At 40.3% G+C, this 26542-nt stretch overlaps 3 protein-coding genes across 7 annotated transcripts; all 3 read right to left on the bottom strand.

Moving 5' to 3' along the window:
• On the bottom strand, nt 1-23929 carry sf1 (splicing factor 1). Of its 5 annotated transcripts, XM_079671458.1 has the most exons (13): nt 20588-20744; nt 18698-19121; nt 12592-12723; nt 10752-10827; nt 8203-8355; nt 6840-6929; nt 6544-6727; nt 6109-6224; nt 5867-5974; nt 5578-5773; nt 5249-5498; nt 2561-2725; nt 1-1251 (listed from the first exon to the last, which is right to left on the bottom strand). In XM_079671458.1, exons 2-13 carry the CDS (start codon nt 19101-19103, stop codon nt 920-922), a joined length of 2208 nt encoding a protein of 735 aa, XP_079527584.1. In that variant the 5' UTR covers nt 19104-19121; nt 20588-20744; the 3' UTR covers nt 1-919. The 5 variants fall into 5 exon arrangements, with proteins under 5 accessions (XP_079527584.1, XP_079527581.1, XP_079527580.1 ...); XM_079671455.1 differs by lacking the exons at nt 18698-19121; nt 20588-20744 and adding an exon at nt 13738-14161; XM_079671454.1 differs by lacking the exons at nt 18698-19121; nt 20588-20744 and adding an exon at nt 13738-14160 and having other exon boundaries at nt 5249-5501.
• LOC307033137 (RNA-binding protein 4.1-like) lies at nt 21257-23428 on the bottom strand. The gene is made up of 2 exons (XM_079671460.1): nt 22679-23428; nt 21257-22324 (listed from the first exon to the last, which is right to left on the bottom strand). Exon 1 carries the CDS (start codon nt 23420-23422, stop codon nt 22694-22696), a length of 729 nt encoding a protein of 242 aa, XP_079527586.1. The 5' UTR covers nt 23423-23428; the 3' UTR covers nt 21257-22324; nt 22679-22693.
• Nucleotides 23724-26542, bottom strand: LOC307033138 (RNA-binding protein 4.1-like; the record flags this gene model as incomplete). Its single annotated transcript, XM_079671461.1, has 2 exons — nt 26111-26542; nt 23724-24219 (listed from the first exon to the last, which is right to left on the bottom strand). Exon 2 carries the CDS (start codon nt 24198-24200, stop codon nt 23724-23726), a length of 477 nt encoding a protein of 158 aa, XP_079527587.1. The 5' UTR covers nt 24201-24219; nt 26111-26542.

Here is a 26542-nt window from a genome sequence, read left to right as displayed (position 1 = left end):
AAAAGGTGAAATGGATCAATTTAATGATAAACCAAGCAAGATTTCAACAGCTTTTCATTCAGGCTAGTGCCAGAAACACAAAAGACTGATTCCAGAAAAACAGAGTAAAACTAACATTTTTCTTCTCTAATAACTCGAGGGACAAAACTGATATTTTTGTCCTTGCAGAAGCAACACAAACACTGCACGCAGCTTCTTATCAGAGCAAGAGATGAAGAAAAACAAGGATATATCAGATTTTCAGCATTCAAGTAGTGCAGGGGTCAGAAACTGCAGTATTTAGTCCCCCATTTCAAACTCAATGTCAAAACTGAGAAGCAGGCAAGTAAAGAAAAAACAATTAAAACCCTGGGAGTTTCTGGAAAAACAATCTGAGACAGTTACTACAAAAAGGTCATCTGACAGAACAAAGATACACTTCACATCTCGTTATTACAAAAATATTATTCTTTTTCAACTCAAAGCCAACACATGACAGTATACATTTCAGAGTGATGTGTTTACAATGTATCATGCAACTTCAATATATTAAATCCAATGATAGAGCAGGGTCTGAATTGAACATTTGAAGCGTTGTATTAACTTCTGTCTGGCTATTTGAGCAGTTGATTTGGTTATACAAGAGTTGTGACAAACTATGGGAGCAATGCAGAACGTGCTCGAGGGCAACAGTGTTATTGTATGCACACAAGGGGCTTTATGTCAACACAAACTTTAAAAACGGGGAAAATAAGTCATTTACTAAAGTTACTCAACTTTACAAATGTAACAAACACAACCTTTCTTTGTTTCAGAGATGCCTTCACAATATCCAGGATCAATAAAAAATAAAGCACTGGTTATACTTTTTTCTGTGGGCGCCCATCCACAATCTGCTGCAAGGAAATTCTTGTGGGAGGACGATTCTTCCGTGGCAGGGTTAATTCTGGGGGGGAGGAGGTGGGGGGGCAGGAGGCATGCCAAAGGGGGGCATGCCTGGTACCCCCATCCCCATCATGGTGACAAAGTTGGAAGGGTCCATGGGTGGCGGCGGTGGTGGGGGGGCATACATCATTCCAGTTGAGCCTGGAGGCGGTGGTGGGGGAGGAGGAGGGGCGCCCGGGGGCAACGGGGGCTGGACGCCTGGGGGAGGCGGCACCATGGAGGGGGTTCCTATGGGTGGGGGGGGCTGGGCTCCGGAGGTTGCTGGCTGCTGGGGCTGCTGCCATGGAGGCAGGGTGCCGGTGCCAGGGCTGGACGTGGGGGTGGTATCTGCAGGGGGGGGGGGAAGGGATGGTTAACTCTTTAACCTGTTTAGCTCTGAGCCTGTTTTTCAGGTCTCAGGCTCGAAAAGGACATTCCCAGAACAAATGACCATATCTTCCCTTCTAAAATGGTTAAATTAATAATCTTTTTTCTCAAAGCAAGGTGAGTTGGATGTAGAAGTGTCAGAGTCAATAGAGATGTTTTTATTTTAAATTAAATTCAGACTGAACAGTAAAAAAATGTAAATTATTGTAATTACTTATAGTGAAAACCACCCTTGAATGATGGGATGAAAGAATAAAAGCTTTAGGAATCCAAACTACAACATATAATAAGTACCCTATATATATAACAAGTGACATTTTTAGAGAGATTTAGCAAAAAATAAACACTACTGGGGTCATTTGGGTGGATTTTCCATATCTCAGGCCCCCCTTGGTGGATTTTGTTGATTGACATCTCTTTTGGAATGGAATCGAGGGACACACACACACGCACGCACACACGCACGCACGCACACACACAAGCACGCACGGAGTGAGAGTGACGCATAGCCAAAACCGGAAGCTGCGATAACTCTGGTAGCTACTATTAGCAGCTAACTAACCATAGGGCCATCTAAGCTCCCAAAATCCTTAATGTCATGCACTGGGTATCTTTATTTTTTCGCTCAGGGCTCATTTAGATGCTTCTTATGAGACTTGTGTTTTGCTTTGGTAAAAATTGTTTGTATCGTCAGTTAGCTGAGATTCTTCCCGTTAATCTGGTATCGCACATGAATAGGTTTTTAAATATTAAGATGCCCTGAGACACAGTGTCGTGAAAAAAAAAAAGAACCGCCGAAGGGGTCTTTGGGGCTTAACAGGTTAAAGCCATCAAAATGTTAACTTTGTCATCTCACACTACAACACACACCTCATTAACACTGCATGGCTAAGCACGACTCACTTCTGACACCAGGTCCCATTTTGTTCCCCACTGCAAATAAGACCCTCTCAATGAGGGTGGGACTTCCAGTGAGTCGTACCATATATTGGAAACTTGGCAACACACAACAAATTATACACTCATTGATCAATTAATATTGTGATATGTGGCTCCATTGTTTATAAGCTATCATGCTCATGTCTGCAGAAAACAGTGAACACTGCATTACTGGACACATGTGAATGCTGATGCAATCTAATTTGGGCAAAGAAGGTTTTTTCAGTCATGTGCAAAAAGATGAGCCAAATAGTATATATAATATCTGAATATTAGAACTGTGTTTGAAGTAGAGAAATATGGAATGGTTTCAATTTCAACGTGGTCTTACTCTGTTGCCAGGGTAGCTGCGTACTTGTTGCCATGCTGCTCGTTGGAGGGGGAGGTGGAGCCTGCTGTTGCCATGGTGGCAGAGGTCCAGAAGGAGGGGGAGGTGGCTGGTTGCTGGGGGGAGGAGGTGGGGGTGGCATCATGCCCATTGGAGGTGGCAGCAGACCTGCAATGAAACCAAAAGACAAACATTTATATCCTAGAATCTTTGTTTATTCTCATTTGAACACAACACACAGACTTTTGTTATCATTTATAAAGATGTTGATATTAAAAGCCAATAGACTTTATCAAAAAGCAGCACTCCTTTGTGGAATTTCCAGACTGTCCAGGGCTGTGAGTTATGATGTCGTCTGAGGAACATAAGCTACTAAAGTAAAACCCATTTCCTGCCGTCCCTTATCATTTACCAACAGTCAGCTCTCGAGCTCCATTTTGACTGGATTTATTTCTCTAGGAGTCACCTGCGTTATTCAGTCATATACAGTGGGGCAAAAAAGTATTTAGTCAGCCACCAATTGTGCAAGTTCTCCCACTTAAAAAGATGAGGCCTGTAATTTTCATCCTAGGTATACCTGAACTATGAGAGACAAAATGAGAAGAAAAAGAAAAAAAACAAGAAAATCACAATGTCTGATTTTTAAAGAATTTATTTGCAAATGATGGTGGAAAATAAGTATTTGGTCAATAACCAAAGTTCATCTCAATACTTTGTTATATACCCTTTGTTGGCAATGACAGAGGTCAAACGTTTTCTGTAAGTCTTCACAAGGTTTTCACACACTGTTGCTGGTATTTTGGCCCATTCCTCCATGCAGATCTCCTCTAGAGCAGTGATGTTTTGGGGCTGTCGCTGGGCAACACGGACTTTCAGCGGTAATTGAAGTTTAAAAGTCTCAAATATGCTACAACTACTGTCACAAACTGGATGAATGTGAAGTATTTTGTTAAAGGACGATGAAAGCGTAATTAAGGAGCACTATTGGAGTGATTTTGATGGTTATTGGACTCAGGATTAATTCATTTGGATTCCCGCTGTATGAAGAAATTGAAGGACGGCGTGGAAGTGGAAACAATTCACAAAGGGATCAAACTGTTTAAAACACATGCTCAAAGTAAGCCGGATTTTGCCGATGTGTTTATGTGGATTCAAAAGTCGTAAATAATCTACAAAATGGAGGAGACCAATCTGATCGGAGCAAGTGTGACAAATAATCCAAATGAAACCGGCATGGACAATGACTGTTTTAAAAATGCGCTTATCCAGAAAAGCCCGGTTTGGACACTTTACGGGCAGAAGAAACAATTATACATTTACATTTACATTTATGCCTATAATAGCTACTAACTTGAATTGTTATTCAAATTAATTAGTCAACTATTTTTTATATTTGATTGTAATGTAGAGACAAGGCTTTTAGTGACGATCATGTATTGCTTTACAATTATATGTTAAAAAAAAAGTCTAAATATGATATTTGGCCTCAAATCATCTGAGGCCTGGCGCCCCCCTGCGCCCCCAAGGTTGGGAACCACTGCCCTATTGGGTTAATTTCATCCAACTAGAACTTGAGACAAGTTAAAAACTCCCCAATCCCATAAGGCAAGGAAAGGCAATTTTATTTATATAGCACTTTTCAGCACGTGGCGATTCAAAGTGCTTTACAGATTAAAAGCAAACAACATTTAAGAACAAATACATTATTAAAAAGGCATTTACAAACAGGCATAATAAGCAAAGGTAATGAAATTAATTAAATAAATAAACACAGCAGGTACAGAATACATGACTGAAAAGGCATACTGTAGTGTGAGTATGGGCAGCTCAATTAAAAGCAGCGGCAAATAAGTGCGTTTTTATTCGGGATTTAAAAATAGGAAGTGTTTCGGCGGACGTGCATGATTTAGGCAGTCTGTTCCAAATTGTTGGGGCATAATAACTAAAAGCTGCTTTTCCATGTTTAGTGGTTATTCTCGGAATAGAGAGCAGAACCGACCCAGAAGACCTGAGACTCCTGGATGATGTGATGGAGTAGGTCGTCTATATACCTCGGTCCTAAGCCATTTACTGATTTAAAAACTAGCAGTAGTATTTTGAAATCAATTCTTTGGCAGACTGGAAGCCAGTGTAATGATCTCAGAACCGGAGTGATGTGATCCACTTTTCTAGTGTCAGTGAGAACTCGAGCAGCAGCGTTCTGAATCAGCTGCAGCTTTCTGATAGATTTTTTAGTGAGCCCTGTGAATACACTATTGCAGTAGTCCAGTCCACTGAAAATGAAAGCATGGACAAGTTTTTCTGTGCTGTGGTTAGGTCTAAAGCCCGACTGAAACACATCAAAACCGTCAGTTAAAAACATGAAATTACTCAACTGTTGAAAAACTGCTTTTTCAATCAATTTGCTTAAAAATGGAAGGTTTGTTATTGGCCTGTAATTATTCATTATGGTTTTGTCTAGGTTATGCATTTTTAGGAGCGGTTTAATTATTGCAGTTTTCAGGGCCTGTGGAAATACACCTGATTGAAGAGACTTGTTTACTATGTGTGGTATATCTGAAGCCAAGCAATGAAAAACAGTTTTGAAAAATCCTGTCGGGATAATGTCGAGGCTACAGGAGGAGGATTTCAGATGTTGGATAATGTCCTCCAGGTCTTTAGCATTTATCAGACGGAAAGGTCCACTCTTACCCATGGGATGTCCGTGACTCTGGCCCATGGGAGGCGGCGGAGGCTGCATCCAGGGGGGAGGCATGCCGTTGGGGTTTGGGGGCATTGGGGGGCCTCCCATGCTGGGCATTGGTGGAGGGTAGTGTTGGAGTCCTCCATGGCCACCATGGCCACCATGGCCACCATGACCTCCATGACCTCCGTGACCACCATGCATGCCGTGGTAGTTCCTGTTTTCCGACGGACCGGAGTTCATCCAGGGAGGCCGGTTCTGCTGTAAACAAACACAGCAGGTTTAGACACTGTTCTGGAGAAACAGGACTTTGGAACCATATGTGTTGCCAACTCACCGGTGGTGGCTGGTTGTTGTTCTGCCCTGAGGACCGAGGCCCTCCTCCATGGTTGTTGGAGTGTCCTCCACCTGATGAGGGGACCGGGGCCTCTCCTAGCTCAGCCATCAGGGACAGATACTCCTTGTCCATACGAGCCTTGTCCTGCGCTGACTGGGGAGGCTCTCCACCTGTCGCTCTGTGGGCAGCAAATGAGCTACACAAAGCAAACCTTGTTACAAAAAAGTTCTAAAAACCACATGGAGAAATTGGACATTCCGTTTCCTTGAATTGCTGAACTGATCCTTACCTGGTGTACTTGCAGTCAGAGGAGATGTGGCCTGCTCCACCACACTTGGTACAGAGGGTGGTGTTGGTGATGCTGCGAGGCTCCGAGTTCTGCCAAGGACGGAGGATCCTATAGGAGAACACATTCCGTCTTCAGTGAGGCACTATAGCTAAATTCAGAATAATACACTTTTCACAAATGTTCCTTAACCAGGGCCCATAGTGTGCATAATTCTCCACCACTGTCTGGCTTGTTGTAGTGACCTGTTGTCGTCTTCCCTCAGTGTGCCGTTGAGTCTGGCCAGCTCCCTCAGCTGCATCTTCCGTAGGTCGTTCTGATCCTCAGGCGTCTCAATACCTTGCTTCAGAATGTTGCGTATCTGTGGACACACATTTATTATCATTTCATTTTTTGGGCCTATTAAAGTAAAGTCACAAAGGTTTTATTGTGTAACTGTTTGGCCACTAAGAAAATATACTTCAAGCCTAGATGACGTCCTGGGGGCTTGTGCAGGAATTAGTCCTTAACCAATGAAAGGAGTTAATCTCATTGGATTTTTGTCAAGGGGAACTACACTAACTTCCATCTTGGCCCAAAAAAGACTGTGTCCCTGCACAACACTATAAAGGTCACCCAAGAGCTTTCCATATATGAAACTTCCAATAGAGTATGACTCATCAATACAGTTTAAATCTGACCTGCTCCACAGCTTTCTTGACGTTCTCCATTGTGTTGGCGGTGACCAGGGCGTGCAGAGGCTCATCTTCTCCTGGCAGCATCTGCCCGTCCTTTCGGCCGACCTTCCCCTCCTTCACAGAGCCTTTTCCCCGGATCATGATCTTGGCGCAGCACTCCTTCTCAATGTTTTTCAGTGTATTACCACTGGAAACACAGACAAGGAAAAGGTCACTTCTAACTATGCTGGCTGTTAACTTACTTGTTTATAGACAATGTCAAATAACCCAACATGATAATAATATTAAGAGTAACTTACCGTGGCCCGATAAGTAGACCAACAAAGTTGATTTCAGGGTATTCATCTTGGGGAATCATCACTTTGTCGTTGACTCTAGTGGCTGGAGGTCTGCAGGAAGAAAATACGAAATAAACCATTTCTAAGAGAACAGTGGCAAAAAAAGGGAATAGTGCATACATGTTACATGCTGTTAAGATCACATTTCTTTTCAAGCACACTTGTCTACACAAGTGTGCAGACAAGAGTTGAATTTGAGGTTTCTGATTAGGCTTGGGCGGTATCATTTTTTTCATACCGTCATACCTTGCTGATATCATACCGTGGTATACGGTATATGACGGTATGACTTGGGTCGACTTGAGCGAGGTGGCGTTCGGCGGCAAATAGATGTTTCGAACGGTATATTATATGTTCGGTGTAAAATGCAGCCCGAGCCGGTAGACGCTCGCAAAGTGCCGCGACGTGCGCGCAAGTGCAAAACAAGGGCTGCATACTGTACATGACACATTGTGCAAATGGCACATTTTGAGATCGGATACAGGACGTGTTTGTAGATGTCCGACGTTGTTTCCATAGTGAGCTAAGTTAACAATATATCATCATACATAAACATTTTCCGGGAGTAAATACTTGACTTATTGAATAAAGTTTGCTATATTCACTAACTAGTTTGGCAATATTATTCCGTGCATGTGTTAAAAACCTTATTTCCATTTGATTCATTGGATTACTCGCGTGAATGTTTAGCACGTAAATGCTTTCGTTTTTAAAACCGTCCGACCTCGACTACAAAACCATCATCCAGTTGCATAGGATTAAAAAATGTCAACACTCACTCACCCCGTCTTAAACATTCCCAAAGAAGTGCCTCTGTCTCTCGTTGTGCTGGATGAAGTCACTGGCGACGAGTAAACCCAAAATAGTCCCAAACAGGCGCAGCGGCATTTTTTTTTTTTACTAGTTGTCCGAGTTTGGGGCCGGCAAATGCTGCCGCCATCTTGCTCAGCTCAGCTCTGTGCTGAGCTCTGAGAGCGGGAAAGACGGACTGCCCTCCCCTGCCCTCTGCTGGCGCGTGCTGTGCATTACAACCAATGTCGTCCCTGTCAAAACTCTGTGTCAGTGTAATACAATGAAACGCATCTGTGATTTGGCGCACAGTCTGTGACGTCACGGTATTGAAAATCATACCGACGGGATTTCGAAATACCCTGGTATACCGTAATACCGTCCAAGCCTACTTCTGATTATTACCGTCATCATTTTTAAAAAGATGCGTGGACTAATTGTTAGCAGAGTCAACTGCACCAGACACTCAAAACATGTGCCTTTTAATATGTTATTCACATTAACACAGACTGTGTTTATAGCTAAAAAAACCTACTTATAATCTGCAGGAGGTTTGAAGTCTGGGTTGAGGCCAACCATCTCAGTGATGAGAGAGTGACGCTCCTCTTCAATCTTCTTCCGTGTGCGATACTCGCGTGTGTTTAACCGCTTGCCCTCGCTGTTGTAGATAGGCTCTGGAGAGGGAGACCTGAAAATGGCAGACAAAAGACAAGAAAGACATCATCAATACCTTTCTAGAAGTGGAGTTCTGCTATTAACAATCAAAGGCTCGCTACAGCTAACTAAAACTCAAATCTTCATTAGGAACTTTGAATCAATGGGTACTGACAATTATAAAACTAGGATGAATTCAAAAACATTGGAATTTTGGATCTACTGAGAGAATTCTCAGAAAGACTACGTGACTCATGGCCAGTGCAAGAGCAAACTCAAAAACGAAAACTATGTAGGAACTCCGCACTGACATTTTTAAAGGCTAGAGTCCATTCTTTTATACAATTCAGGGTAAAAAGGGGCAACCAAAGATGTATAGTGGTATTTAACCCAGTATACCGGGGGGGCCTCAACCACAAAGAAAAACAATGACATGGCCATAACTAAACCTGTGTACAGGAGTGTTGGCTTACAAGAAAGGAAAGTTGGGATGTAAGAAAAAGAAACCAAAGCAAAATGTGCAATCCTAAACAGAAACGATGGCTTTGGGAGTTGCTCGGTGTTGGCGTGGCGGAAGAGGTCCGTACCTCCCCTTGGATGCTGAAAACCTGTGTTGCTGCGTTAAGGAGGCTCTGTGCTTGAAAAAGGGTTAGGTTGATGTGGGGTAATTTGGGTTAGAGAAAAGGAATTAAGATTAGATATCCCCCTTTTCCTATGCTCTCCCATCAGAGAGCCACATTTGTGTCCATGTGATGTGAAGAGTGAGAAAAAAAATATTGGTTTTCCTTTTAAATGCTTCAAACTTCCAACAGTGACAACCTGAAACACCCCCAGTTGGTTCTGTCACATACGTTTGGGGAATGGTTTATAAGAGAGCGGCAGCTCTGCAATCAGCTTTTTGCTTGCTGTGGAAATGTCTGATTATGAAGAGAAACTCTACAAAGTGAACAGAAGGCAGGGACTCTAGCTAACAAAAAGTCAACTTCACACACTCTTCAGAGCCAAAGCCACATCCTGCGGGATCAGATCCTTATGGAAACTATGTTATAAGCGGGCCTCTGCTTTTGCAGTTTTCTTCCAGACCTAAAGAGTCCAGAGGGAAAACTGGAACATGCCCCTCTACCCCCTGGGTGGAAATGTTTAAAACCACATTACGGGAAAAACACAGATGACCAGCTACATACAATTAGTTCAATTTAATCCAAACACTATTAATTAATGATATATTATCATGTACGCTACAGGCCATGAGTTCAATTACCACTTGCAAAAAGTTATATAATATCCAGTAAGTAAAAAAACGGAAAAGGCAATATCAATTGATAGTATTTGTTTGAGAGCCACAAAGCCAATTCATCTGAGCTGAATATCAGACTTTGAAGGTAAAAATGATGTAAACGGTATAATCAATAAAAAAATAATGTTTTTGTAAAGAGTAAGGTGTTTTGACCCAAACCTGTTTCAGAGGAAAATCTTTAAACATTATGAATTATTATTCATATATTCACACAGCATTCTACATCAGACACATAAAACAAGCAGAGGGTGAAAACATGTTGATTAAATACTAGAAGGCTAACTAGGAAGCAGACAAAATGGTCAAGTTAAATGAGAAATAATCCACTAAAAATTTGTAAATATTCACATTGTATTGGTTCTACTAAGAAATGTCAATTTAAGCTCAGTTAAAATAAATCTCAATTTATAATTGACCTATATTCGCTGAGTTGCCAGAGCATTCATACCCCCTAGCTCCCTTATTCATTACAATACAATTTTTTTTTATTAAATCGATTGTGTTCAATCCAGGATTGAAACTATGTTTTTTTATTACATCATAATGAAACAGTTTATTCTTAAAAATGGGTTTGACTAAAAAATAAATGTAGAAAATGATGGTTCTTTTTACTTCAGTTCAAGAAAACGAGTTTCAATTGAAAAACTCAAAGTGGAAGTTACTTTAGTTTCTGCAGTCGATTGAGCAAAAATATTGATATTGAGATTCACATAAATTTGCACTTTAGCCAATCATTAAGAGTTCATATTTCTTAATCAAAAGTTTAATTAAATTAAAGTGTTCACTAAATTTGATAAATTGAAGAAAAAAATGTAATAGATTGAGTTTCATTTTGATGTAATTGCGAACATGGTCTCATTATTTTTTAGCAAAAAAATGCATACACCTATATTTATTAATTATCCTATATGTTTAGGCTCTGTGACTATACATCTGCAATCTAATACTACTAATAGATAGATAGATAGATAGATAGATAGATAGATAGATAGATAGATAGATAGATAGATAGATAGATAGATAGATAGATAGATAGATAGATAGATAGATATACTGAAAATCAACATCTGTTTTCCAAAAAGTCAAGAAGGTAGAGAAAATGTTACTGTTCATGGGTTTAAACTTTTTCCGACCTGTCCTCAGGGTTAACAGGGATTCCCAGGTCTCCTGTACGCAGTTTACGAGTCTGGTCTTCAATCTGCAGTTGGACTGGAAGAATTCAGGTTAGGAAAGAAAAACAAGGATGGAGAGAAATGTGGTTACCATAACAACATCAGAGAGACAATGCTCTGCACATTAGAGCAATGTCTCATACAATACTGAGGTTAAGACAAATGGTGAGTCTGTTAAATAAAAGAAGGAGATCAAATGAACATCTTGTGAGACTCTAGCACACTTAAGTCCTATCTGAGAACAGCAAAGGAACACATTTGCGAATATGTTCTAGGGATCATTTATATATTAGCATAAACCAAACATACTTTTGCTCAGAAAATGATAACGTGGTAGCATATCAGTAAATGTCTAGACCATGGTTCCTTATGCCAAATATATCAATATCTTTAATATTTAAAACCTAAGCGCAGAGGGGCTTCACTTTCTGAAATGTCAACACAGGCTTTGGTATTTTAAGGACACGTCAGGTCTAGAATATCACTGATTGGTCTGTTTGTTTTGCATGTTCAACAATAAATAAAAAGGTGATCATAGTCACTCTTTGCACTCCACAGATCTTAAAATGAGGGGCAGCAGTGACAGAGGAAATTATTACATTTAGTACGCAATGAAATAAATCAGTCATCCCATGCACATTATGAAGCTGCAATGAAATCCCCCCCCCCCCATACACAGAGATTCAGTGGTCCCTGAAACAATTACTTTTGATTATAGAGATGAATACAGGGCCTGTGAATGGTGGATCACAGCAATGTCATCTTAAAACGCTTCCCTTGGATTGTTTAAGGGGATCTACTGAATGAGCAAAGGAAACGATAAGTGTGACCAACAGAAGGCGGGCACAAATGAATGTCTACATACCAAGGAAGAACAACCATTACCAATGAGTGTACAGAATCAATAACAATGTCAGTTATTGACAAAAAAAGGATTCATCTGCTTCAGACCACCCCGCTGAGGGCATGTGAAGGCAGTATTTTGGTGCCACAGTGCTGCTGGAAGGCATTTGTGGTTAAAAACCTTGTAGTTTTTTGTTAAGGCCACAATCAGAACAACTGATCCCAATTTGCATGCCCACTAAATCAATTAGATTAAATTATAATTAAAACCGGTTTGATTAAATTGCCATTGAAGCAGCATTGCTCACACTTAGACCAATATAAACAGAAGCACATTTTGTCATGTTAGGACATTATGAGTTACGCCTCCATGCACAGGAACAATACTGATGATGTGTAGGGGATCAGGCAAGACAGTGAGTAGCAACCTGCAGCTCTGGACAGATATCAGCAAGCAGTGGTGTTCAATCATTTATCTCAAACTCTTCTTGCTAATGGGTGCCCAATGGTATGCAAACCATAAGACCACAGAAACATTTTCCACAGCGGAACCATTTTACTTCCAATAAAGAGAAATAACCATAATTAAAACCTTACATCATCAAGTTATAATCATTGCTCATTGGAAATGATTGCATTGTCTCAACAGTTGGAGCAAAATTAGACATTTCCCATTTTGTGTAACATATTAATGTCACAGTCAAATGCATTGAAAAATATTACAAGCTTGTAGTTAGTAATGCATGTTGTGGGTGCCTTCAGAGAGCTCTAACTGTTGGGAATTCAGCAAACAGGACATAAATGTAACATTAATACTGGTATGCAGCATGTCAGAAACTTAAATCTCAAACAGATGTAATAGATGAGACATTATGAAACAAACTGCATTAATAGTTACAATATGATACAACATTAATCATCAAGTTATTTCTGCCTTTATTTAAATAAAAATATTTACCTATGTAGGCTCTCTCCTGATCGCGGGTCAGTCCAGGGGGAATAACAGTGGGCATGCCCGGAATGACTGTCTTCTGATCAGGTGTCTCGCTGCTCCAGCGACTCTTCTTCCTGGATTTCTTCAGATTGAAATCTACCAAGAGACACATTAATTATATGTCTTGACAGTAGCTTCATGCATGAGGTACAGGTTGTAAATCGATCCAAGTGCCACCTTACTTGTATATAGAAATAGACTCAGACGTAGCCATGAGAAGCTGGACTTAATAGCAAAAAAATGTATTAACAATAAAGCCAACTCAGCCATTGACAACGGTTTATATGACTAACATTAGTGTTTTATAAGTTTGGCATGACAGGTTTTCGATAAACCAAGTTGGACAAAAACGTGTACTACTGAGAACTTGTTAATGGGCCAAAATTGTACGTCTTAACATGTCATCAAATGTCTTAAGAGATGTTTGTATGCATTAGTATTGTATGATTCTGATTAAGGTGTTTAAATTCGTATTACCATTTAGGTTTCTGAGGGGAAACCGTGTTAAATGTTCCCTAGTAAAAAACGTTTGAGATCATACAGCATAAGTATAACCAAAACATCTCCACAATAAATAAAAAAAGGCCACATGACCACACGCAGCCCCGTTCCTAAACACCAATAGGGATGGGTATGTTGACGCCAACCAATAGCATGAAAGCTTGGTCCGATCAGCTTAAAAGGTTCAAAACGTTTCCCTGGTTTAAGTTGTAAAAATGTGACATATTAACATGGATGTAAGGCTAATAGTTTAGTCCAATAAGTATTCTATATGCGTCAATAACAAAACAGCGTTAAAACACTGGTAACGTCTCCCTTGCCGTAACGTTACACATGGGGTTACGTTTCTTTATTTACCTTGCGTGTATGGATGATCAACAAAATCCGTTGAATGGGAACATTTTAACACTTGCAAGTGAGCTTAAGTGTTAGCAAATGCATGTAGGCGTAAACTATTGTCTTTAGTTAGTAATAGTTAGCAGTACCGTCACGATTTTGTGCCGTGGCTTCATGTTGGGCCTTGTTACATAGCCACATTAGCTAACAGGCTAGCGGTAACTCATGCCGCATTAAGGAGTTCTAATGCTAGCAGACGTTAGGTGAAGTTACCTGCTTTGGACATTCCGCCTCCCGCAGTTGGTTGCTGTTGGGCCTGGGGCGAAAAACTTGTCACCGGATTGAACTGATGTGGTTGCGGAAAAGCTGCGGTGGGCATGGGTGGTTGAAAAGCTTGTATAGAAGGAAAGGGTGCAGGCGGCCCCGGTGTTGGCATCAACCCGTTCCCCGCACCAGGCCCAGCCTCAAATCCTCGTTTAGCGCCAATACTGGGGTGCAACTTCCCTAAAGGAGTTGCGTTTGCGCCCGTAGCCATTTTCGGTGTCCTCAAATAGCGTAGTCTCCGTCCAACTCCCGTCGACTCAAGTATAAAGTCGTTTAAATTAAGAAAATAACTACCAGTATTGTCTTCAATCCACCTTCACATTACTTTAATCAAAATGGCGTCCAACGGAAAACCACAAAGGATGGTCCTATGGACCAAGGAGGAGGATGTGCTGTCGTAAAAATGCAATCCTATTGGCCAGAACAAGCCCCTCCTCTTCGGCCTTGTGAAAAGTGGGAAAAGTCTCATTTGTTACTCTAGTTCTTAAAACGGATTGGTTCTTATGAGTATCGATCCCGTTATGACACTGAACATGAATTATACATTATTACTACCAAGTATGCACTCGTATTAACTTGTTCTTGAATGTATTCTCTGCTTTTACATTACTTCATGGCACTTTATTTACAAACACAATAAATATTGTATTTTACAACAGTGGGCAAGCAACAAGGATTACAATTGTTGATTAGAACCTGGTATCTTGTAGCAAAGCATGACTGACAGAATATTGGCTTTAGACCTCTAAATAAGCATGGAAAGTTAACATCTGAAAGTATGGGGTAATATGAATTCGGTAATGGATATTCAGTCTAATGTTGCAAGACCTTTACATCTGACTCTGAATGTGTTGTACATGTACAATAATACCTACTGTATGAGTATGACATGTCATGTCACCCTAATATAGCATGTCGTTATGTCTTCAAACACGCATTGATAAGGTCAATATGCTGGGAACGTCATGTGTGGCATTTATTTTCCTTAATTTGTTTCACTAAGCAGAGATCAGGGGGGTATACTACGAAGCAGGATTTTTGCTTAGCCGGCTAACTTCAGCGAAAACTCGGGGTTTCCGGTCCTACGAAGCTGGTTCTTTTTTTAGCAGGCTAGATCTCCATGGTAATTTATGCTGTGCAGGCTAAGAGCTCAACTCAGTGAAAGCACTGCCTGCTGACCAATCAGAGCTCAGTGTGCGGAGTTTAAAGCGATCAAGTCATATTACAGGAAAAAGGAAATACAGAAAAGCTGCCGTTGCAGGAAAGACGGCCGGCAAAAATCACCGACTGTGTGAACGTGAACATTAATAGAATATCACCTCCCATGTTCAGAGCAATCTGACTATTAAAACACTAGCGTTAAGAAAGCTTACTTAAATATCTGCCACAACATAAGTAACCGGATCAGAGTAACATTAAGTACAGTCCGCGGCATATCACATCATAATGTATCAAATATTTCCTTATCTGAGTCAGCTGAGCCATATCTGGCCGTGCAACACTCACAGTGTCACATACTGTATGCAGAAGTATTATTTTAAGCAACACATTAAATTGACGAAACACTCGAGACAAATGTAATTAAAGTCAGATCCACTCGTGTCTTAGACGGGGTAGTGATATCATAAACCTGTTAATGTACGCATTCAAACACTTTTTCTTTTACCAGCTGTATTCACCTTGCAGGTGCAACTATGTGGCTTTTATCCTGGATACAGTGTTTAAGTCATGGATGTTTAAAGTTTAACTTCTTCATATGTCTAATATTATAGTTGACTTTTCATTCAGGAAGTATGACGCTGCGCTGTCAGTACGCTTCTCCATGTTTGTGATTGGTCGAATGCTCCAAATACCACCCCTTTCATGTGAACGCGCACCTAACTAGATAGGGCACGGCTGGCTTGAGCGATCCACTTGATAACCCGCTTCGTAGTACCGTTTAGCGAGAGCGCGTATGTTTTGGATTAGGCCAACCGGCTAACTCAAACATATCCAGGTTAGGTTGAACCAGTTTCGTATTACAGGCCTCTGTACTAGTACGAAGCCTGTTCCACATACCGTGGGTATCTTGGAGTGATCTGGTTTAACTAACCCTAATCCCGAACATATCCTGCTCCGGAGCAGGATAGGTGTTCAGCAGAAATTACAATGGAGATTAACCCCGGTAAGAAGTGAACCAGCGTTGTTGGACCAAAAACCCAGTTAACCCTGAAGTTACCTCGCTAACCCCAAATCTTGCTTCGTAGAACAGGCCTTTGGTTTGACAGATGACTCAGCACAACAAACATACAGTTCAAAGTGTTCAGGCTTTAGAGAAACTAATTTTATTTGTATCCTCTTCATTAGAAATCGAAACAAACAGCATAGACATTTTAGGTCATAGTCATTATGAAACTCAACAACATGTGTTTTAAGTTGCGAAGCCTCATACTTATCACAGCAATTAAAATCTATTATCTATAATGAAAGTAATGCACCTACCGATAAAAACATCACAATGCAGATGGATATAAAGTTCAACTTAATTTCACAAAATGTTTGATATAAACCAAATAAAAAAAGTCTAACCATTTTTTTTGTGCAGGTCTATATTTGGTACAGGTGTGACATTTAAGCCCACAGGTTAAACAACATAAGTGGGGAAGCATACAGTATTCAATTTTGTTTTCGCATTGCTTCACTTATCTAATAACAATGAATTCGCACAAACAGTAAAATGAATATGGTAAAATACTAGATTTTGCTGAAAAAAAAAAAAAACTCAATTAGTGAAACAAAGGTTCCCTTTAAAACATGCACCATGCAATCATTGCATTTGCTTCTATTAACAGAGTCTAAATAGTGTAAAAACATATAGCTACTTTTAGAGGGGCAACAATTCAGTTCTTCTAGTCTCTTGAATAGACGTCCAAGACGAGTGAAATTAACCTAGTATCGGCACTTAGGCTAAGCCTGAGCTGCACCAATACCAAAACAAGTAACAAGGACAATGACAGGTGTCAACAGAGCATTATTTTTACTGCATTTCAAAGTACCTGGAATGAGATCATAGCATGTGAGGGCAGGTAACCATCCACATTGGAATCTACTCGTTGACTATTATGGTTTGTAAACTGTATAGTAATCTTACTGCCCAAACGCTTTACATACAAAGAGGGCGGATTTTTGCCTTTGATATTACAAATGACAAGTAATGTTTACTTTACATTTTCAGTGATTCCAATGGCACTTAGGCTATCCTACCCACTAAATATCAGACAGCTCGCACCTGGCTGTATTGGACAAGGATTAGTATGCATATCTTGCCCGATCGGCACCGGGATCCCGCAGATGGTCATAGGTAGAACTTCTTGGTAGTACGGGGACCGGAGAAAGGCGTGAGCGTTCATATGCATATCCACCTGCCTCGATAGGGACTCTCCGAATCGGACTCCGGTCACGTGCGTAGTATGCGGAGACTGGGGCTGGTGGATGAGGGAGGGGAGGACACTCGTATGGGTCGAGGCTAGAGGGGGGCAGACGTTCCCGCATTAACGCTGTGGAAGGCGTGGATGGAGCTGGCAACGGGACAGTGCGACGTTCCTCAAAATAACTGCCGCCATAAGAATTGACCCTGTACCTCTCGTAGTAGTCCACAACCCCGTACGGGTCCCTTTCGTCGTAAGGCGACCGCCGCATCGGGTAGGGTGGTACCGCGCCATAGACCGAGCCGTTGCTCCTGTATGCCGCCTCACTGCCATACATCCGAGCCATGCTATGTTCAGGAACAGCGCATATGCCATAATCTGGATGCGGCCCGTATCTCATTGCACTCTCGTAGCCCGAACCCCTTCCGTACCCTGCCATGCTGCTGCTGTGACCAGAACCCCGGGAATAACCATGCACAGGAGCATAGCCGCCAGCATAATCTGGATCACCACTGAAGTCCGGATAACCCCGATTGTGAGCACGCCCGCCAAATCTCGAAGTATCGTATCCATCAGACTTTGGCTCTGAGCCGTTTCTGTGGTATCCGTTTTGGTCTAGAGGGCATTCTTTGGACCAGTGGCCTTCCTGCCCGCAACGATAACAACCCGATCTGTCTCCCATTCCCGGCGCAGTACGCAGGCGGCTAGTCGAAAGCTTCACGCTCATCAGTTTGCCTTGAAAAGAAAAGACTCAATAAAGACTTATGCCAGCATTTATTTAAAATATATATATTAGACATTTCCTGCCTGGCAAACAAAGTCTCCTAATCCTAGTCAGTCATAAAGCTTGCAAAATATTGTAATTAAAGCTGAAATCCGTAACTTTTCACACATTCTTACCCCCTTGCAATGGCGAAAGGGAACTTTAAAAAAGAATCGTGTTATAATGGAAGGTTAAATGTTAGATTGCTATTTGAATCAGCTAGTGCTTAAACACAGCTCAAAGGATTCTTTCCATGTCTGGGTAGCTAAGAGTGTCCATGTGACAAAGATGTAATCATATGCATGTGCAACCGGAAATCAATGACAACGCGGTCAAACGTGACCTGTGTGCGGAAACCAAATAAGGGAAAACAGGACCGCACGCTCATCTGTTCTAGTATTCACCCGGCCCCTAATGGGCCTATGCCATTGAGTTTGATTTGTAAAAATACAGATATGCTTTGTTATTCATTACTTGCATTAACATCCAGTAAAGAGGTGATTCTACAAGGCAATCATAAATTCCAGTAGGTGCCCACGTGTTTTAGAACAATCGAGCATTACGAATGCCAGCTTTAAAATAAAAAGCGTGACCATACTTTCTTCAACTTCTCTTCCTTTTTCACTCTTCACTTACCTGTGGGTATGTTTGTAACTTACCTATCAATTCACATATTGAAATATTCTTGATACTACATATATATGGTTAAATCCCCATTAATCCCACCCCAAGAGTTCACCTTTAAAAGCTGTGTTGTCTAAATGATTAATGACTTCCAAGGCATCCTCCATCCGGTCCATGTGAACAAAAGCATAGTTTTTTACTATGTCACACTCTAACACAGAGCCAAACTCTTCAAACTTGGCCCTCAACTCCTGGTTGGTACAGGCAATGTTGCCAACATGTAGTTTAGTGGATCCTCTTGACTTGCCACGGCTCATTTCTACATTCATGGGCTGGCCATTTAGCTCATAATGGTGGAGGTTGCTGATGGCTTCTTCCGCCTCCGCTTTGTCATCCATGTGCACAAAGCCGTAGTTCTTGACAATACTGCATTCTCCAATCTTGCCATATTGGGAGAAGAGAGAGCGAAGTTCTTCCGATGTTGTGTCTGGTGACAAGTTCCCGATGAATATTTTCACCATTGTGGAGCTCCCACGTCACTAAGGGTAAGGGAGAATAAGATATCAAGGTTACTGGTATCACAATTATATTTACTTTGACATTGACCAATTGATTTAACCTAATTCAAATGATAATTAATCATACTAACTAGACCCATCACAAGATGAACTTTGACAAAAATGAATGATCAATGGATATATACAGATTATTTTAGTTCGTCAAGACATATTTTGTGGGTCAGTTTTGTTTAACCAATGTTAATGGCATATAATATTGCAAAACAAAATAATATTCTGTTAGTAGTAAACGTGTACCGCCTCTATCACTGTACCCAGTGGTGTAAAGTAACTAAGTACACATACTCAAGTTCTTTACTTAAGTACAATTCCGTGTATATTCCATGTGTAACATCTGTGCATCTTCTTATTCCGTTGCTGCCCGGACACATGAATTTCCCTACGGGGATTAATTAATGTCCATTTTATCTTAATTTATTTTATTTGAGGTACTTTACTCGAGTATCTCCATTTTCCGCTACTTTGTACTGCAACACCACTATACTTCAGAATGTTGTACTTTTACTCCACTACATTTATTTAATACCTTAAGTTACTTTACAGATTTTGATTAATGCTATAAAACATAATCAACACTTAAATAAGAATTTACTTAACACTGGACTAAATTCACAAACTGCCCAGAAGTAAATAAATAAATACAAAAAAGTTCAACCCTTACCAGCTATAATAAACGTATTAATGCATCCATAATTAAAATCACAACATATTTTTTTATACATCTCGAAATTGGCCATCTGCATAATGAGTTATTTTACTTTTGGTAAATTAAGGACTTTCAATTGTAACAGTATTACTACACTCTGGTACTTTTACTCCATCTTGTATTTTCTTGTAAGATCTTCCACCTCTGACTGTATCCAGTTCTCTTCATATATCCATGGTTCAGGGCCCCGGCTGTGAGTTCAATGTTTTATGAAAAAGTGCATATCCTCAAAAGAAGAATTATTAGTAAATATGTTCGTCTGTAGAACACAGTGTGGATTTGCATTGCTTATCTCTTGCTTGTATAGAAAGGCCTACCTTTCCAGCTCTGGAATTACTCCACAAAAGGGACACTTACACATCACTCTCTCCCATTCACAGCAAACCGTGTACCTGCATCTTCTTTCGTTAGCTGCTAATGATGCTAGCCGAGTTAGAAACATAGTGGCATAAAATGTATTTCGTATAACGCTAGCTAAATCATCATATTTGATTTAAATCATAAGCAAGACTTTTAACATGCAGTTTTAACCAAATGTCTTGTCTAAACACATGGTAGGTTAAACGTTAGTCCGTAAACTAGCTTAGCGTATCCATACATTTTACAAAACACGCATTTGATACCACTGTTTAGCCTAGCTAGCGTCAGTCTGTGTATTGGACAGTTTTGATTACAAATAAGCCTTTAGATAACGTTCAAAATGTGATGTTTACATTCTTACCTATTTAAAACTGCGATGAGCGTCTCTTCCCTCGGAGAATGAATGACGATTGAACCCTTTACGACTGACTGAAGTTAGCAAATCATGAGCAAGCAAACACCATAGCAGGATCAGGCAGCTAACTCTGCTAGCAAGGAGAGACTATCGTTACAGCACCAAATGCTACGCCATCATGTTGATATGAGACAGACTTTTTTTTTTTTTTTTTTTTAAATTGGAGTGAAAATAATAAAAACGCCAAGAAGTAAATCACATATCACTAGTGATGTGATAACCCTATAATTCCCTTTAAAAATATAAATAAAAACGGTGTATCTTCTAATACTTGACAGAACAGCCCCTTGTTTAAGAAGAGCAGCCCATAATCACGGTTTACATAAATGTAAATAACAGATTAGCATTCTTTATATTAACAATTTGTTTTAGCCTACCTATAAATATATGTTACCCTATGAGGGTCCTAAACCCCAGGCTTGCTAACATGAATGTAAATGTTGCATTGTTTTTACCCTGGTCCGACATTAATATACCCAATGGTTGCTACTTAATAAGCAATATTTGGACTTTTGAATCCATGTGAGTCAGTATGTGGATTATTAGATTCTCAAATTGGTATTTCCACTACATACTAAACCTGACAACATTTAAAGAAAGAACTGAAAAGAAATGTTACCAAAAACAGTTTTGGTTTATTCAAAATTATATTCATTTTAGATGTAGGCTATGCTAGTACGTATACAGCTAGTATGAAAAATACAAACTGCAAAAAACACCAAAGGCACCTTCCAGAGAACACAAGTGCTGGTTATACTAGTATGGACACAAAAAAACATCCATCCCGAATAAAAGTAAGGAGATAACAGACTATTTTGTGTTGGCAAAGTGTGCAACATTACATAGACAGAAAGCATACACAAAATGTTATGTAGTTGCACATTGCATGACAGCTGACTTTTTTTATGGTGTCCCTTGTTATGAAATGTTGACTTCAGATCAACAGACACTTCATAACTGTTATCAAATGTGTAAATTATATATTTTTTAGAAATGGATTAAAACTGGAAGAAAAATGAAGCTGGAAGGTTTGAGATGATCTGCTTACCATAGAAACTAACTCAGTGTCACAATTGGAGTTGTCAGTTGCATGGATATGGATGTTTTTCTCTATTGTGTTCAATGTGAATCTCAGTAACACAGCACATTTAACAAACACCAACTATCATCATTTGGGTACAAACATTAATCTTTATCCACATCCATATAAATGACTCAGATCAAGTCTATATATCTTGCCATTGGCAAGATTCTGTACTACAACAACTGATGAAACATCAGTTAACCCTCATTCCATTCAAAAAAGGTAGGTACATTTTGATATATTAAAGAAACATAAACACTTCTTCTAAACAAGAAACAGGAGCCAAACATGTACTGGATTTAACAATTCAATTAACGTGAGGAAGAAACACAGGTAAGAAAAAAAAGTCAGCTAATTACTGTTAGATACATCATTAATGTAAAATGGTGCAGTCAGTCCTTATTGAAAACAGGTTATGTAAATGGTATTGAAAGGACGATTCATCTGCAGGCAACTGGCATCTCAGGCGCCTGGAAGATGCCGACACAATTTCCAATATAATAACCGCAATTCTTATCTTCGAAGCACACACGACTGATGGAATCACGTAGCTTCGAGAAATGACGGCAGAGGAAGAGTCCTGGAGTTCACAAACAGACCTGAAAGAGAGCAAATACCGTTTTTAGACAAAGGGTTCAAACTAGGGCATAAAGATGAACCATACTCAAATAAAAAATTGCTGTGTAGTAAAGAGGTTAAGGCTTTAGTAACTTAAATATATTTAGAGCCGTTGTGTGCACTAGCTTCTGTATTTGTTCAAATTAAAAATTAAAAACAAAAAAGTTTTTATTATCCTTATCGTTAAACCTTATTTGACTCCGGAATCAGTATCTTAAAAACCAAGTTACAAAGCTAATTGTGATCTCAGTGCCCACTGACTGGTAACGTTGTACAGTAAAGTGGGCCTCTGTTCAGAGAACAGAAGTACTATCATACAATGTCACGTTGCTCACCTTGGCACCCAGTCTTCAGTAAGGCGCATAGCGTGGTGTGTAATTATCCCTGGGTCTGGGGGCAGAGTAGGAGCTTCTGGTGGCCGACACCGGGGACAGCCGTGTTCGCTCGTAGACGTAACCTGATGGGGAGACCGGCACCCGTCTGATCGGGCTGCGGTCTCGTGCGTAGTATGCTGCAGCCGATGACGAGGGGGGCAGTGCCCGACGTTCATACGCATCTACACTGGAGGAGAGCTTTGAGAAGGAGGAAGGAGGGGGTGGGGGAGGAGGAATATAGGACATTCGGCGACCCTCAAAATAGCTTGAGCCGTATGGCCGATCTCTGTACTTCTCATAATAGTCGACACTGCTATAGAGGCGGTCGCGGTCATACACTGATGACCTCTCGGCGTAGGAGCTTGGCGCTCTGCTTGCGTACCGCTCCCCCAGCTCAGGGCTGTAGCCGCTGAGCCTACGAGGGGGAGGCGGCAACCCACCCATGTAACTAGAGCGACTATACGCAGAGCCACTCCTGTATTCAGCTGGAGGGGAGGGCATCTCATAGCTGCCCCTGCCATAACTCGGGGGACTGCGTGGGGGGGCCCGGCTGCTGTGACCTCTTGAGCCTTCACCGTGGCTACCGTTCCGACTGACTGGACAATCTTTCGACCAGTGACCATGTTTCCCGCAGACATAGCAGCCGGTATGTTCTCCCATTCCTGGGGCCGTGCGCAGCCGACTGGTGGACAGTTGTACGCTCATCAGCTTGCCTTGTAAGGAGAGAGAAGACACGCATGAGACCGAGGGTTTCTGATACGAAAAAGGCTCTTACCGACTATTAAACACGCTAAATGCATTTTACCGAAAATCACTGAGCAAAGCGAAATAACCATCCGCGCCAGGTGCAGGAGATTTTATGCCAGAGCCTATTCACCAGTAACACTGCCACTGGTTTCACAAAAGACACCGTCAAACTTACAAGGGATCACTTTCAGTCCACATGGTCAATGTTGGAAAAAAAGCCAGTGGATTTTACTTTTCATGAGAGCGGTACAGCGACAGATCAGAATCCAAATTTGTTTTTATAGACAGCAAAGACAACTAGCTCTCCCCTGCCAAAGAGTTCACCTTTGTAGGCCGTGTTGTCCAGCTTACTGATGGCATCCATGGCGTCCTCCATTCGCTCCATGTGAATAAACGCGTAGTCCTTCACTATGTCACACTCTACCACCGTACCAAACTCTTCAAACTTAGCCCGCAGAACAGGGTTGGAAACCCCCTCGCCGAGGTTGCTGACATGTAGTTTGGTGGTGGACTTGGGCCTCCCTTTGCTCATCTCCACATTCATGCGCCAGCCATTCAGCTGGAGCTGGTGGAGGTTTCGAATGGCCTCCTCTGCTTCAGAAATGTTGGACATGTGTACGAAGCCATAGTTTTTGACAACGTCACTTTCTGTGACTTTTCCATACTTCTCGAAGAGTTCTCGGAGCTCCTCGGGTGTAGTGTTGCAGGCAAGATTGCCAATAAACATTTTAACCATGGTGGTAGTTATGTGTATCCTGGAAGAATTAGAAACATGTGTCAGTTACTTCTGTTTAACCCCAATCAATGTAATGTCAACAGGGTTGTCAGCACTAACTCTCTGTCAAAAGGAAAGTGATGTACTTAATAAATACACTTGGTTGCCAGTTTCTTAGGTAAATCTAGCAAACACTAATGCATTAAAATACAACAGACCAGCAATAAATCCTTACTTTATGGAAGTAAATATTTTCATTTTATGTTTTTCATTACAATCATTTATTGAATATTGATCTGATGTTACTTAATTAATTGTTTTATGTTAAATTGCACTGTTGAGGAACCTGCGACTTAAGTTTTTCATCATTACATAATTTCACCATAGTTGTGTATATGTTTGACAATAAACCTTTGAATCTTAAAACAAATACGAAATGGTGTGCTCAATTTTATCCAGTGTGCCATCGGATTCTAAAAATCTAAATACAACAATAACCATTTTTTGTCTTTCTTTGATCTGTAGTTTAGTCTTTTTCAATTTGTACCTAAAACATGTATGATTTGAGTTAACAGGTCAATCATTTGGCATAGGGCTTATTTTAAATAGTCATCATGTAGGTAAATAAGGTTGAACTCTGTTAAAAAAAACGATTGCCGTTTGGTGGTTCAGATGTATATTATGTGACTGACAGGTCTGTTACATTATATGGACAATATTAACTTACATCGTTAATAAACCAAAAAAGGCGACAAACCTACAATATTGAAGAATGTGTGTCAAAGTATCCTATCAATGAGTTCCGTGCACTTGTATGGCACTGGTGCAAACTATGCAAGCACAGTGGTTGCAAAATAATTCAGATTCTTTACTTGAGTAATGAACAAATACTACATTTCAAGTTATGCATTGAGAATGGTACTTAAGTAAGTATGTAAGTATGATTAGGAACATGTACTCAAAGAATAGGGAGTATCAAGTACACATTACAATATACAAATTAAAATATGTTAATATTTTTTTAATAAATATTCACATTTAAGAAGCTATAATTGTGAAATATTTTTTAATAAAAAACTTCTGAGCAAAATTGCTGGCAATTAATTTTCAGTTGACCCACTCATGGTCTTAGTTGCTTAAATATAATATTGGATGGTTTAATCTATACCAAATAATCACATTTTAAAGGTTTTGCATAAGTATTTAGTGTCAAAATTGGAAAAGTAACTAGTAAATTAATCCGTTAAATTAATGTAGGAGAAAAAAGTTCGGCGTTTGGCTTCCGAAATGTGGTAGAGTAGAAGTATAAACTAGTGCAAAAATGAAAATACTTGGGTAAAGTACCATAAATGTGTACATACATACACACTTCCGCCTAATCTAAATACACAACAGTGTTTACAAGCTCTGAAAGCTCGCGTGTACACTTGTGATACAGTATTCGCCTTAAAGAAGGAGTTTTTAAACCTTGCATGCTACTTTATTATATGTACCAACTGTGGGTAGTTTGATTAAAAAGGTAATAGATAAGCCTAACGTCAGCAAACAAGTCGTGCTAGCTGGCTAAGCTAGCTTGCTAAAAATAGTTATTAAGCTTTATTATTCTTCGCAGAGTATCTAGCATGACGCTACAGCCTGAACTACTCGCTCGGTTTTAACATACTACAGTAGTTATAATGTTCATTGCGCAAGTCTTCCATGCTCGTTCATGTATCAGTGTAATGGCGTTCTAATGTTTTCGAAAGGAAGGCGTATGGATTCAGAAAGCTAACATATTAGCTGAGCTAGCTAACAGCTTACTTGTTAAAGTATGCCTGTTAATTCAGCAGATATCCTTTCAGAACACATATAAAACAACGCTACGATGTCAGGGTTTCAATACCAACTTAAACAGTTAATTTACCGTTTCAACCATATATTCTATAACTCACCAATTATACGATGTAACTTAGGCCTCGACCCTAATGAATGAAAAGTGAAATGGCGGCTCAGCTTCTCCCGTCTGTATGTCTCCCTGTCCTGCTCATGGTCCTGCTTCATTACCGCCACCCACCGAGTGGAAGTATGTACTGTAACCGAACATATTCTACATAGCCTATTACTACAGAATACAACAATACTTGTTCTATATCTTTGAAAAACGAGTGTCAAATTGAAATTGGGCTTTCTTGTTTAGGATGCAGAGCTGCAACCAATTCGCATGGCAAGTATGGTTGTCCAATCATACAATGCAGTGTGTAAAGAAGTAAGTAAGCCTACTGTAAATAAGTAGCGACGTACTGTACTTAAAAACAATTTTGAGGTACTACTCTACTTGAGTATTTCAAGAATGTTTTATATCGTGTTCTTTTACTACATGTAAT

This window comes from Notothenia rossii (assembly GCF_949606895.1).
Source record: "Notothenia rossii genome assembly, chromosome: 3".
Classification (NCBI taxonomy): domain Eukaryota; kingdom Metazoa; phylum Chordata; class Actinopteri; order Perciformes; family Nototheniidae; genus Notothenia; species Notothenia rossii.
The sequence above is the reverse complement of the archived record's forward strand: the minus strand, read 5'-3'. Positions and strand labels throughout refer to the sequence as shown.